This window comes from Vigna angularis, chromosome 3, assembly GCF_016808095.1.
Source record: "Vigna angularis cultivar LongXiaoDou No.4 chromosome 3, ASM1680809v1, whole genome shotgun sequence".
NCBI lineage: Eukaryota > Viridiplantae > Streptophyta > Magnoliopsida > Fabales > Fabaceae > Vigna > Vigna angularis.
In genome coordinates this window covers 17,536,620-17,551,968 of record NC_068972.1, presented here as the reverse complement: position 1 = coordinate 17,551,968, position 15,349 = coordinate 17,536,620, and the positions used below count along the sequence as shown (strand labels likewise).

At 29.6% G+C, this 15,349-nt stretch overlaps 2 protein-coding genes across 2 annotated transcripts; both read left to right on the top strand.

Annotated features, from left to right (window-relative positions):
• Nucleotides 1-1,801: 1,801 nt before the first annotated feature.
• On the top strand, nucleotides 1,802-4,534 carry LOC108325668 (uncharacterized). Its single transcript, XM_017558763.2, has 7 exons — nucleotides 1,802-2,016; nucleotides 2,096-2,167; nucleotides 2,414-2,481; nucleotides 2,810-2,939; nucleotides 3,742-3,822; nucleotides 3,914-4,018; nucleotides 4,146-4,534. The coding sequence occupies exons 1-7, from the start codon at nucleotides 1,855-1,857 to the stop codon at nucleotides 4,224-4,226; spliced, it is 699 nt and encodes a 232-aa protein (XP_017414252.1). The 5' UTR covers nucleotides 1,802-1,854; the 3' UTR covers nucleotides 4,227-4,534.
• Nucleotides 4,535-10,794: 6,260 nt separating this feature from the next.
• LOC108325233 (histidine kinase CKI1) lies at nucleotides 10,795-14,451 on the top strand. The gene is made up of 5 exons (XM_017558268.2): nucleotides 10,795-11,342; nucleotides 11,663-12,038; nucleotides 12,130-12,707; nucleotides 12,824-14,083; nucleotides 14,163-14,451. Exons 1-5 carry the CDS (start codon nucleotides 10,812-10,814, stop codon nucleotides 14,361-14,363), a joined length of 2,946 nt encoding a protein of 981 aa, XP_017413757.1. The 5' UTR covers nucleotides 10,795-10,811; the 3' UTR covers nucleotides 14,364-14,451.
• The last annotated feature ends 898 nt before the right edge of the window (nucleotides 14,452-15,349 follow it).

Here is a 15,349-nt window from a genome sequence, read left to right as displayed (position 1 = left end):
TTTACCCTCCCAAAATCCACTCATAGCCTTTTGCTATCTGCAATGAATCATCAAATGTAACAGGTTTTTCATTTCCCTTTCCTTTATTCATATTCGTGTCACTTCAATGTATTTACAAAATATTTTTGATTGTTAACGAATACCCGCTAGATTTACTTGCTAAACCAATAACACAAATTACTTCTGTCATTTTTTCCGTCCCTTTTAAAGAAAATGATAATGGAATTTTCAATCAGAAGGTTTATTGTCTTGTTCAGTAATAAATTGTTTAAATGTTCATATGCATTCTTTACGATGAAAATATGATTACGTATTTCATATTTATGCATGTAATTAAGTTTTGTAACGTAAACGGAATAATGAAATAACAAAATATATAACATTACTTTTATTCTAAGAATGTGTTAGAATTTTTAAATGAAACTATTTATGTTAGTTAAAAACTTTTACGCTTTAATAAACTTTTTCTTTTATTTATAAACACACAGAAGCAGTATAAACTTAAAAAGCTAAAAAAATTATATTATTCGAAATTGATGTATATTATTATTGTAGATGAATATCTTATCGTTTTTTTTTCATTAAAGGCTAAATTACTAACTTTACTCTTTGTTAACTTTATATAATTAAATCTCAACACCCAGTGAATTTGTTGGCTCCTCTAAAATGAGCATGAATAAAGTGATCCTAGTACAGTTTGAGATATTTTGATTAAGATTAACAGTTTCATTTATTAATTATACTTCATCTAAAACAAACTCTGTTTATTAAATATTTTGTTAAATCAACAATAATATTAATGCGAATGTATAGTAAACAAGAATATTCAAGGATTTTGTTTTTAATTTTATGTACATTTTAAGTATTTGTTATTTAACCACAGAACTGTGAACTGAAAAAATAATCTCACAAAGGAAAAACATGTTCAAAAAGTGGTAGAAGACAATGAATATGCAGAAACATAATGGATGGTAAGTACACGTACTCGACCGAAATTTATAATGTATATTTTTCTCACGAAAGGATAGATTCAATGCATTTTTCTCCCCAAAACTGCTACATGTTACAGAATGCTTTAGTAATAACCAATGGGTATTGTTGTTGGTTCATTATAGGTTAAAATATATATATATATATATATATATATATATATATATATATATATATATATATATATATATATATATATATATATATATATATATATATATATATATATACTTGGTTGAAATCAGCTGGTCGAAAAATCGTTGCATTTAGCAACATTCTTCTTTCTGCTTGTCTCTCCTTTCTTTCATTTACCATAGCCCATGACTTGTTCTCCTTGCTTAAGCAAGGAATTCTAGAACACATTAATGTTGTTGTATGTTTTTTCTCTTAATTTGACTTTCATAAATCCTCCATGCCTTCCAAAAGGAGGTTTTGTTTGACCCTGCCTTGCAACTTCTCTTTCCCTAATTTATGGGGTCAAATCTACCCTTCATTTTATGTCAACATATTTACATAAAAGGGAGTTTAATAATTTCAATTCATTCTTATATGGTCAATTAATCACAATTTCCTATTGGATTAATTTTTAAAATAATTATTATATTAGTTAAGAAATTTATTGTAGTTGATAAAATAATATAATCTTTTTTTATAGTGTTAATGTATATATTTATCCATAAAGTAATTAAAAATTGAGATGAAACCATTATCAATATTGACAGATTTATTTATTTTAACAATCACACGAGGGCAGTATTGGAAGTTCAGTGTCGCTTAGTTTTATATATAAAAGTTGAGATTTTGGAGAGAGGAAAACAGAGTTCTAAACGGAATTTGAAAACCAAGGCTGAAATTTTACAAGAAATGGAGCTCTCTGTGATTGCAAGAAACATGGAAGAAGTTGTCTTGTTGGTTGATGATTTGAAATCGCTTTCTGGGATTTCTCGCTGTAGAATATGTCATGAAGAAGAATTTGAGAGCACCAAAACCTTGGAAGCTCCTTGTGCTTGTTCAGGGACAGTCAAGGTAAATCCAGATTTTCTTGACCTCGTATGTGTTTGCTTTACTTGCGACAATCGTCTCATCTTCGTAATCTTTTTTCCAGTTTGCTCACAGAGAGTGCATTCAGACGTGGTGCAATGAGAAAGGAAACACAACTTGTGAAATATGTCTCCAGGTATGAACCATGAAGCTTTGGAAAATGTTTCTTCATTCGGTTTCTCACAAGTTTCAATCGATCATGATTTCTTGATGCTAATGCTGGTAATCCTCGTTTGTTAATAATGATAAACAAGGAGTTGTCTGTGATCCCTTTTTCTTTTTAGCTTTTGGGTCAATTATTTTTTTTTACTGAAACATTCATATATTATTTCTTGAACTTGTCTCCTTCAATAGCATCATTCATATATCCTTGCTTTTGCAGCAATACGAACCTGGATATACAGCAGTTCAGAAGAAATCGCAAATAGCTGATGCAGCAATGACCATTAGGTATTCCCCCATTACATATTTTTCCCTTATGGTTGAATATATGTCACATGCTTAAGTTGAATTTAACCATTTAATACAATTTTAATTTTCCTGGTTGCAACGTGTCTGTCTCAAAGTGCCTCAACCTTTCCGCGTGTGATTTAATCAAAGGAGCTTATGTGTCTTGCAATTAATTATTTATCCTTAATCGTATCAAATTTCTAAAATGTGGCTCCTGGACTAAGCTAAGTTTGGCATAATTTTTGATGATTTATAAAAGAATTTGACAAATACTAAATGTCACTTTGAACTGTTTGTTTAATGTTGTTCCTGGTGTATTACATTACAGGGATAGCCTGCAAATCTCAATGACTGAACAAGAACCGTTAAACGCAAGAATAGTTGAGGGAAACAATTACTCTGAATGCACATATGCTGCAGATAGAAGCGCGGCTTGTTGTCGATCCCTGGCTTTAGCTGTAAGCATTATTTAATGTTATCGACTTTTTTCATAGTACTTGTAAAAATTAAAAAATTAAAAATATTATTTTAAAAAAATTATAATGTATATATTAAGTGTTTTACCTTTTTCTATGGATTTATTGAGAGTGCCGTTGGGCAGTCCTACCTACTCTTCTTCCTGTTTAGATTTTTTGTTTGGTTGTGGGAGATGGTAAATCTTAAACATAAGATTTTCGTAAATGCCATTGAACAGTGTCATTGGCAACTGGCATTGCGGTACATAACATGATTGTTTATGTTAAATCATGATTAATGGATCTTGGATTAATTTTAAGAGAGGGAAATGAATGAGTCAACAACTCGTAGATTGCAATTATTGCCACCGGAATGGGCCAATTGTATGAAACTGGATTCAGTGGAGTGAATGCATTTATACCCGTTACATGGGAATTCGACCATTCAGATTTGAAAGTGTGTTTTAATTTTAATTTGATTTAGTCGGCGAATGCGTTGTTAATGGAGATACCACTACCACACGCGGCTTTGTTCAGAGTCATATTGAATTGACCATAAGATTTTGATTATTGTTTATCATAAGAGTATTTAAAATAAAAGATATTGTACAAAAAGGAAAAACAAACATATTTAAAATGTACATAATTAAAATTTTGAAAATGTACAAAAAGGAAATAAAATTAAGTAAGAACACAATATAAGAGATATTGAAATTCACTTAAGTTGAAAATAGTTTAGATCAAAATGTAACTTATGATGTTGGATGAATGTTTTAAAATAACTACTGGTGATTTGATTTTGCAGTTTACTCTTATCTTGCTTGTAAGACATCTTTTTGCACTGCTTACGAATGGAATGGAAGATTATCCGTTTACAATTCTTACGGTAAGTAAGGACTTGATTTCTAGTTTTCTAATAAAATTAATATTTATTTTGTGAATCATTGAATTAACTTTGGATATTATTAATTTTGTAGGTATTTTTACTGAGGGCCAGTGGAATTATTATACCGATGTACATAATTATTAAGACGATCGGAGCCATACATAATAATATCAAACGCTATCATCATCTTCATCAGGTTTCGAAGTTTTTCATGCATTTATATTTTTATTCTATATTTTTTCTTATTGGTAATGACTGGTTCTTGGATTATTACGATTGATATGCAATCAGAACTAAGAAATGATTGTTGCTCTACTTATCAGGATTCTGATGATGACTCCTGGATATCAGATGGAGATGAGGAAGAAAATGAGACAGCAGATGATGCAATTTTAAGACATTGACAATCATTGCTTGTAATTTTATTTGATTTGTATCAGAGCATTATGCTGATGCTCTGTCAAATTCTACCATTTTGAGTCATAAATTTACTGTAGAAAAAAGAAATGAAATTGTCGTTGAAATGCAAATAGCTTTGTCTTACTTCTACTTTTTCCTACCAACCCAGGTAGATAAAACAACCAAACTTGAAATTACATGGCCACTTCGACACTACCAACAGAACGGGCATGTCAGATATCTAATGTTGTGTTGTGTCTTATCCATATTATTTGTTATAAGCTTTAAAGCTACATTTTATTTTAGAAGAATAGGCGTCCGAGATTTGTTAATGTTGGAAGAGTAGTTTCATGAAATAATTTCCACACTCTTCCTTTTTTTTTTTTAATTGAAAGAATGTGAAGTTTTTAGTTGGCATTATTATTTGAAGTAGGTGATTTGTTTCTAAAATTATGTTAAGAAGACCGTTTATTAGGATGTATCTACTAGTCTCCTCGTATATACCGTATATACAAAGGTCAGGATCACTAAGGGTGTGTTTACTCTATAAGAAGAAGGATTTGGAAAAATGTGAGTGGATGAATTTGAGAAGATTTGAGAATGAATTAATTGTTGTTTATTTGAGTAGATTTAGAGGTAACTAAGAGTGGATTTGGAAGTAAAATTTGTGAGAATTAGTGTAAGATTTGATTGATGTGACTGATAAAAAAAATTGTTTAATTGGTAGAAATTGAAAATTATCAAAATGCCCATAGTTATTAAAATAATATAAAATGATAATTGTTAATGTTATATTTAATCGTAAAAATGTTTACAAATAGTAAAAAATTAACATTAATTATTAAAATTAATTTTAAAAATGTACAAAAATTGTAATTTAGTAAAATGAATTTATTTTTAAATGTAATATTTTTTTAATATAATTTACTACAAAGTGGTATGATTTTATTTGTTATCGAAATGAAACTGAACATTTTTGAAAAAACAAATAATAAAATGAATATGCCTTTTCTGAACAATGGGGACCGAATACAAAGACATGAGCACCGTATGCATGTTCATTTGTTCTTCTTCACACGGTTGGAACCGAATATGGGTTCCTTGGAACCAAATACGATTTCATGTTCTTCATCTTCTTCAGTTTCAAACACTCGTGTTCTTGATCAACCACTTTCTTTTTTGTGCAATGGCTGTGTCAAGCAACCTCGTAAGCCTTATAAATCTCTGCAACTTTCACGTTAAAGTAACTCCTCACAATTATACTCGTGAGTCCACAGTCACAAAATTGCACCATAGTTACTTTTATTATTTACTATGCAATTGGAATTGATTCTTTATTAGTTAGAATAGAATATATTAATGTCATAATTACAAGTGGAATTATATCGAGATAGAGGGGCAGTTCAGACATTTTAAATTCAATCCCTCCAAATCTCACCACATTCGCAGGTGATTGAAAAATGAATCATCTCGCAAATCCCTTCAAATTGTTCTCTGCATTTCTTTTGAAATGAACACAAAATTCACTTCAAAGCATCCCTCGCAAAAATGCATAAAACAGTACATTCTCTTCATGTGAACACAACCTAAGGGTGTGTTCGTTTTAGAAGATTGATTTAGGGGAGAGTGAGTGGATGAATTTGATAGGATTTGAGAGTGAATTAATTATTATTTTTTTAGTGAATTTGGAGGTGAGTTAGAGTGAATTTGGAAGTAAAATTTCTGAAAATTAGGGTAGAATTTGACCAATGTGACAGATAAAAAAATTGTTTAATTAGTATAAATTGAAGATTACCAAAATATCTCTAGTTATAAAAGTAATATAAAATGATAATTGATAATGTTATATTTAATTGTAAAAATGTTTATAAAGAGAAATAAAATTAAAATTAATTATTAAAATAAATTTTAAAAAATTTAAAAATTTTAAAAAATTGTAATTTAGTAAATTGAAATAATGTTTTTTAAAATATAATATATTTTTAATATAATTTACTGGTATGTTTTTTTTTGTTATTAAAGTGAAATTTAATATTTGTGATCATCAAATATATATATATATATATATATATATATATATATATATATATATATATATATATATATATTGTTTAAGCTTAAAGGAAATTTAAAAAAAAAAAAAAGACAAAAACGTTAGCAATGAAGATGTACATTGATATGTTTTATACACCAGAGACCCGTTTGGAACTTTAAACTTTTAAACAAGTAAAGTTGCTACCAAAGAAACCAAATGGACTCAAAACAGCAGAACTGGAAATCACGGTAGAATAATCACTTTAAAACATAAATCAGAATTGAGAAGCTGCAAGAAAACAATAATATAAGGGAAATAAAAAGGAGTTACATATGGAAAGGACACTAGACATTGTTTAACATAATCGTAAATAATGGCAAATGAACCATATTAGGAAAAACCATAAATCTCATCAATCTTTGTTAATTCGTCTTTCTTCATCTCTCCAAACCAATAATCACGATCTCGCAAATCCATTCTTTCTTAATCATCTTCAATAATAAATCCTTCTAAAACGAACAACTTTCATTCTTTAAGAAAAACGTTCTAAAAATATATTTTTAATATTAATATATCTTCATTAAATTAAATATAAAATTTAATCAAAATATTATAAGTGATTGTTAATTTTTATTGCCATTAAAAGTTATATTTAATAAGTTAACATTTTTTTCAATAAATTATAGATTTAATTAGTCTTTGTATTATTTTACATGTTTTAATTTGGTTTTTTAAGTCAATTTCTTAAAAATAATCTAATGTGGTGCTTTTGGTTAAAAATAATCTCTTTGGAATTTATAAAAAGAAATCATCCTACCTAAATATTCAAATTAGTTTTATTTTTTATATTTTTAATTTCAATAAAAAATTCTTATGGTTAGTCACTACTATATAAAAAATGTAAATAACTCAAACATCATATTTAACACTTCAAAAAATTTTAATATACTTGGACTATGATTATTATATATCTATTCACTTTTTAAAGTTTGAATACTAAACTGCATTAAAGTTTGTAAGAATGACGAATTTCAATTATGTATCAAAAGGAATTAAAAACTTATTATTAGTATTAGTATTATATATATATATATATATATACTTTGAAATTTTTTTTGAGTTTCCACTCCATTTAGTTTTTCTTGATTTTATTTAAATAAATTGATAAAAAAAATTAGCTATTTAGATTGGGAGGGATATATACGCAACATTTTCATGTATTTTCCCTCTAATTACTTTTAGTGCATTCACGCTAATAATATCGAGTTTAAAGCAATATTTGAAAAAAATATTGTGATCGTTAATATTCATTAGGTTTAATTCCTAAAAAAAGTGAAAAAAAAGGGTAATCCAACACATCATTTGTTATATTAAAGAATACTCTTCCCATATTTAAAATTACAATATATCATACCTTTTCTATTCATATATTTTCATTTATTTCCATTTAATTAGGAATACTAAAAAAATAGTATAACCATAATATAAGGATGTATTTAGTTTAGTTTTTTTTCTTATAAATTTTTATTATTTCAAATATTGGTTTTTACCCTTTTTATCAGGAAGACTTAGATTAGTTTTTTTTTCACTCATTTCCACCCTTTCTTTCTATTTTTGTTTTTGCCGGTAAAGAAAATAGGCTACATGATTGAATTTAGATGTTGGCTTAGTAGACAAATATATATAAAAAAAAAATGACAACATGTACGAATTTTTTTATGTAAAGTATTATTTGAAAATGGATACTATTTTAAACTATTTATTTTCTTGAGTTATTTTTCATCTCCAAGATTAAAATATTACATTTTAGTTTATTATTTTGATTGAAGGAAAAACAAGTTCAGTCGTTTATATACACCTTTCATATTTGTTTCTATCTTATGATAAAAAGTCATTTCTGATGAGATGCTAATTGTGGCCTAGCTACCATAATTTTGCGGTGAACCAAATATTTGGAAAATTTTGAGTTGAAATAATGAGTTTTTCCCGAATTAGAAATCAGGAAAATCCATAATTTTTAAATATAATCAGAACAAAAAAATCTTTTTTTAATTGGTGTACAAAAATTGCCATTCATATATTTACAAAACTTCTGAGGCATATTATTTAATTGCTTTAAGAACGTATATTTCATTTCCTATTATTTTCAATTTCCATCATTAAAATATTAAGAATTACTACCTTTGTATAGATTACAGTATATAAAAACTACCACTGATATTTTTTTACAAAGCTTAAAAAAGCAATGAAATTAAGTCACTTGAATTTGTTGAAGAGTTTGGTAATTGGAGGAGAACAAGAGTTTAAATTTCATAATGTTTGTCATTAAAAAAAAAGTAATGAAAATTTAATATTTTAAAGTATACATATCTGAGTGGAAAATTTTTTCTATTGATAATCATTACCATGCTTTAGGCCTCATTCTGCAAAAAAAAAATAGATTGAGTCTTCATATGATCAGAGATGATTAATTAACCATATATATGAAATATGGTTGAAGAATTCCTTGATAGTTTGATTCTTTATTTAAATGATGTTAGGGCTAAAGGTTATAATCACGAGCAATTTAAACATTTGATATGAGTGTAAATGAAATTAAATTGAATTATTTTTTGGTAGATGCAATAGTGAAAAATATTAAAGTTTAGATTATATGGAATATTTTATATTGTGTAGAGAATATAAAGTATTTTGGGAGATATTTCCTCCTTATTGTTAATTTTTACCTTGGTAGTATTTGCACTATTTAGTATATCAAATCTGGATGAATATGAGTTTATTGAGTTTCCAATGCAGACATAGACTGAGAAGCTTGTGATCATACACAGAAGAGTAAAAAGAATCTCCTTTATCAATGGCCTTCAGGCCTTCATCTTTCGTGATCCTACTGGTATTTTTTTAGTTTCATATATTTTATTTTTTCTTATCATTTTTTAATAATATATTCTTTTTCCTCAGTTCACTTGAAACAATGCCACGCAAATTATTACTTGTTTTCACCAAGTAATTTTCATGAAAATTGATTCATGGACACTTGAACTATCGAGATGGGGTACGTAATAGTCGAGATAATATTAATGTGAAAAATGATATACAGGATTGTGAAAAAAAAATATAAAAGAAAAATTAAAAATTACAATTATAGGTGTAGAATATTATTTTTTGTATTAGTTTGTTTTATTGTTTGAAACTGATGTTAATTATAATTTTGTATGTTTTAGGCATATGGTGCTTTGTTAATTCTGATTTTTGTGACGCCATGCTGGTATGTCATAGTCCTACGTATGGAAAAACATGTGAAATTGTCGAACTCAAAAAACAGTGTCTCGCAATTGCAATCAGAAATTGAACGGTTAGGTGAAGTGTTACGGCCAATGAAATCATCATCGACCAACATGGCAAGATTTTTTAGTTCAAGCCTTCATGATATTACCAATGTCTCATTCTCTGATATAAAGAGCAAGGTTAGTTTATCAGTGCTACTGTGTTTTAATATTTTTCAAAAAAATAAAAACTATAAGCAACCTCTTTTAAAAAATTTATACTTTCATGTATATTATGCATGACATGTTGTGTTGAAAGTTATGATAAAAATAATTAGTATAATTAAAATTTTCAGAGTGAATATATTTATTGATTTTTTTTATCCTTCTTCTTACTCTGTTATTTTACTCGTTTTATTTATTAGTGTTAGTATTTAGTATTATGTACAAATAAAAATATCAAAACTTTTCAAATACATCATTTAAGAAAATTAATTATATATTAGTTGTAAGAAATTGCCTAATTACTAATAATAAGGATTTCTTAACTAGCTTTTTTCATACATTTTACAATCCTTATGTTTTTTTTATTGGTTTATTTATAATTTTAATATATAATAATAATAATAATTTTTTATTATAGTAAAGAAATGGGCATGCAATTGTATTTTCACTATACTAATAATATTGATATTATCAATTTTATTATTATAAATACTATTTATTTATTTATAAATAACATATACTTAATTTTTTAAATAACGTATTTTAAAATTCTTAATATTATAACGAGGTAACTAATACTAAAAAAATAAATAATAATAATAATAATATAATTGTTGTTTATATATATATGATAACTAACATATAACTAATTTTTTCAAATAATATAATTGGAAATTTTTATATTTTAACATTTTATCTTGTACTTATACTAAGAAACAAACAAATAAATGAAAGGTAAAAGGGAAAAGAATCAGAGAAGAGAAAAAAAAAACTCAATAATGTAATCCCGAATGTTTGTAATGATTTCTATCGAACGTAAAACAAAATGTTATTTATAATAATAACAATAATCTACAACTAGAGTTGTCTTTTTCATATTAAGGAAGTGTTTGATAAAAACAAGTTTTTGGTTTAAACTTGGGAAAAATTTTGCTTGTATTATGGTACAGGTGGCTCCGTTTCTGTTTGCAGCATTTGGGACAATTCCATACTTGGCCGAAATCTCATACATAGGTGTGGAAGGTCTCTTTTTCTCCTACTACACTCATAATCATCAACTTCTTGCAATGTACTGCAACTCATCATCAACTTCTGTTGCCTCCAACAAAATCTTCACTCAACCTGTGAATCCTGAAACTGGAGAGCTTCATGGTGAACCCACAATCATGCTATCTAACCCCTTTATCAATGCTAGCTGGATTGGTGAAGCACTTAATGTCTCAACTGGGTTTTCCTCATTCAGAACCAACTGGGTCAATTCTGATCTTTTGTTCCTCACTTCAGCCAGAATCATCAGAAGAGGACTCATCTCTCTTGGCTTTTCTGCAACGCCAATAACTGATTCTGTCATTCGCATTGACAAACAACATGGCACAAGCTCCTATTTAGCTACCAAAGATGGACAAGTTGTTGTGCCAGGGATTCAACTCACCCATTTCCTCATTTCTAATGATACAGTTTCGTTTCAATCACTGAATGCAAATGCTGATGGGGCCACTGTCTCATGCAAGGATCAAACTGCTGCTTCTAGTTTCAATATTAGAGATATTGCATATTCAATTCACTGCTACACCATCGATATAATGGGAATCGAATCGGTACGTCTTTATATTTGTAGATATCATAAGGAGATATTTACGTTAAATCGATTTCAGTATTGTGATTTCCTGTTACTACCCAATAAGTGAATTGAGTGTGACTGATTACTTTGTGTAAAAGTAAATTATTACAAATATGTGATCATAATTAATTTATAGGCATGGCTTAACGACAATTTTTTATACAACTATAATGGTTCTAACAAAAGTGAATTTTTGTATTATCAAATCGGAAGAAAAGAACATCTTGTGTTGTGTCAAAGAACATTGTCAAATAATAATGAAACGCCCTTTGTTTCTTTGGTTTAATGAAATTTCAGGTGTATGTGTTGGCTGTCCCAAAAGAAGGACATGCAATCATTGATCGGAATTACAAGGAAAAGGGCTTGATAGTGTTTGTGGCAACAATGGTGACTATATTTATAGCTTTCTTCAGTTTCCTATACGTAAACTGCAGAGCCTTTAGGCGAGAAATGCATTTGTGTGCCTCACTGATCAAACAGTGTGAAGCCACCCAACAGGCTGAGAAAAAGAATATGAACAAGAGCACCGCTTTTGCGAGTGCCAGCCATGATGTTCGTGCTTCTCTCGCAGGGATCACCGGTTTGATAGAGATATCTTCAGAATTGGTTGCCCCCGGTTCCGAATTGGAGACCAATCTCAAACAAATGAATGGTTGTACCCAAGACTTACTAGGTATGTAACTCTTACAAATCATATCTATGGTGGTTGTTAATTGTATTTAGCAAACTGATTTTTTCATTGTTTACTCTCTGTACTGTATTAGGACTGTTGAATTCTATACTAGACACAAGCAAAATTGAGGCAGGAAAAATGCAACTCGAAGAAGAGGAGTTTGATGTGTTCAATCTCTTAGAAGATGTAGTTGACTTTTACCATCCTGTGGCTGCGAAGAAAGGTGTAGATCTGGTGTTGGACCCTTGTAACGGTTCTGTAGTGGGATATTCACGGGTGAAAGGTGATAGGGGAAAACTAAAACAAGTTCTGAGTAATTTACTGAGCAATGCTGTGAAATTTACCGATGAGGGACATATAGCGGTACGCGCATGGACTCGGAAGCCAAAACTACTGCAGAACTCCACAGTCACTTTTAGCAAATTTGGTTTCAAGCAATATTTATCATGCTTATTTCGTAACAAAACCGAACCACGTAGTGACGTGGAATCCACGCGTTCAATCCAAGAAGATCCTCATTCTATGGATTTTATATTTGAAGTGGATGACACGGGAAAAGGAATTCCTAAAGAGAAATACAAGTCTGTTTTTGAGAATTACGTCCAAATCAAAGATACTGCTCTTGGCCAAGGGGGAACTGGTTTGGGACTCGGGATTGTTCAGTCGCTGGTAAGTATTACTAATTGCCAGCAATTGTGAATCGTCTGTTCATTAGTAATTGTTTTAAAAGTTGTATAAAAAATCATGTGTGTTCATTAGAAAAAATGTTATTGTGATTTCTTTAGGTGCGTTTGATGCATGGAGATATTGAAATTGTGGAGAAGGATACTGGTGAAAGAGGGACATGCTTCAAGTTCAATGTGGTTCTCAGTGTATGTGAGAATGAGGGAGTGTCAGATGGTAGCAGAAGGGAGGGTGTTGGTTGTGGATCAGGAGACAGAATAATAGAATGTGAGGAGCAGCAGACTGTGCAGGCTTCGTGTTCTGGTTCTTCTAGAATTTGTTCCATGAGTCCTAAGTTACGAATGTGCAGCTCTAGTCCAAAGCCTGAGGCTTCCCTTGTGGTTCTTTTGATTGTTGACGAAGAGCGCCAAAGGACTTCACGAAGGTTCATGGAGAGGTTAGGGATCAAAGTGAAAGTTGTGAATACAGGGAAAGGTTTGTTTTATACTCTGAGGAAGATCAACCTGAAGGCTAAGCATTCTAGTGGCCAAAATTCTCCAGGTTCTTCGGATTTGAGTCATTGGTCTACACCTCACAGTTCTCTCGACATAGCCACAAGAGTTTCTTTGAGTTCTATGGATGGAACTGAGCATATGCCTTTAGTTTTCAAGAAAACTGATGTAGGAGCTTCTCCCGGCTTCATCCTTGTTGTGATTGATGCAAATGCAGGACCGTTTTCTGAGCTTTACACGATTGTGTCCAACTTCAAGAAAGACCTTCGCAACCCGTGTAAGGTTGTGTGGTTGGATAAGCCCTTTATGCGTAGAATCAACTTGAAGGCCCTTGGTCAAGATGACATCGTCACATCCAAACCATTTCATGGTACTCGTTTGTTCCAAACCATAAAGCTCCTTCCTGAATTTGGAGGTTCTTGGCAAAGCAATTCTAGTAGAGCTAAGAGGGAAATGGCCAATGAGAGAGCTACATTGAACACTTGCAAGGATCCAGGTTTGTCAAAATACACGTCTCCTCTGCTGGACAGATCACACGTCAGTTCTTCAACTGACGAAAGTACATTCCAAACTGGTGAACAAATTTTGAAGGGAAAACGATCATCGAAGGCAAAAATAAGTCTTGTTCATCATGGAGAAACACAAGAGATTGGAAACTCATCAGGGTCTCAGAAACCCTTGAGGGGTAAGAAGTTTTTGGTTGCTGACGACAGTGCAATTTTGCGCAATATAGCTTCTGCTACTCTGATTTCTCTTGGTGCAACCGTGGAGCAATGTGAGAATGGTGAAGAAGCAGTGAGGTTAGTTGATGAGGGTCTACCTCGGGAGTTTCCTAATCCTCCTTACGATTATATCTTAATGGATTGTCAGGTAAGTAACATACATTATTATTTCTTTTTGTTGGGAATAATCTAAGTGTAACTTTTAATGAGCACAATTGATTCGACAGATGCCAATAATGGACGGTCTTGAGGCAACAAAGTGGATACGAAAGATAGAGAAAGCTTATGGTGTTCGCATTCCTATCATTGCATTGACTGCTGGAACAGAAAGAATAACGATAGAGAGTGGAATGGACTATCATATGGATAAACCCATTAACAGACAGGATTTACTTAAAGCCATCGCATATATAAATGGTAAAGTGTGACACAATGTATGTGTATATGTTGCTTCTGCTTATATTTGTGGCTATGTATATATATATATTGAAGAATAAGAAACTGAAATTTAACTGATGTAGCTGAAGGAGTTGAAATTTAACTACCCTACATTAGCAATAGATTAAAAGCTTGGATATTGTACTCTAAAAATTAAAGTTAAATACTGTTAAAAATCTTATGTTACTATTCAAACAACATTAATTCGAACATAAAAACAAGTTTAACGCTTTTATGAAGAAGAAGAAAAAAAAAACTTTTTAAAGGTCTGTTTTGTGATGATTCATGCAGTGCCACTCTATATGACTGTATAAAACATTTTTAAAAATTAAAAACTTATTTTCATATCATTCTCCAAGAAAGTAAAAGGCTTTTCTTATGTCATAAGAAATTTAGAAATTGCATAACCTAAAGATACAATTTTTTATGTTCTACTTATTTGATGTTCTGCTAAAGACCTCCGCCTTAGTCCCGTAAGGCATTATAGCACAGAGATGAATACATAGGAAGGTTGTAATTCAATTGTTATTCTGAGAAAAAAAATTATTTTGACTCTGTTTTTCAAAACACCATCTCCTTTATAATTCTTTTTCATAATAAAATATTATATTACAATTAAATAATTATTTTATATAGTTGTAAAATGAATATATAAAATCAGTTAAAATGTGAATGTAAAAAAAAAACAAAGTTCTAAGTACTACGTTTTGAGGCAGAAAATTCATCATTTCATGGCTTACTATTTGTGAATTGACATAACTTACATAAATTATGACTTTTCAATCATTTTTTTTATAAAATATAATATGAAATTTTACATCCAAATTTATTTGAAATTTCATTTACAACATCAATATAATATACAACTGTAAAAATATTTACAAATATAAACTATTTGATAACTGTTAATTTTTCTTTTATTTTACACTAATCAATTAATTAATATATGATTATAATCTGACGGTGAAAATAATAA

Coding starts and splice junctions, on each gene's coding strand:
- LOC108325668 (XM_017558763.2), top strand. CDS start 1,855: ATGGAGCTCTCTGTGATTGCAAGAAACATGGAAGAAGTTGTCTTGTTG. Junction 2,482..2,809: donor GATGCAGCAATGACCATTAG/GTATTCCCCCAT, acceptor ATTACATTACAG/GGATAGCCTGCAAATCTCAA. Junction 4,019..4,145: donor GCTATCATCATCTTCATCAG/GTTTCGAAGTTT, acceptor TCTACTTATCAG/GATTCTGATGATGACTCCTG.
- LOC108325233 (XM_017558268.2), top strand. CDS start 10,812: ATGTACTGCAACTCATCATCAACTTCTGTTGCCTCCAACAAAATCTTC. Junction 12,039..12,129: donor TTGTACCCAAGACTTACTAG/GTATGTAACTCT, acceptor GTACTGTATTAG/GACTGTTGAATTCTATACTA. Junction 12,708..12,823: donor TCGGGATTGTTCAGTCGCTG/GTAAGTATTACT, acceptor TGATTTCTTTAG/GTGCGTTTGATGCATGGAGA.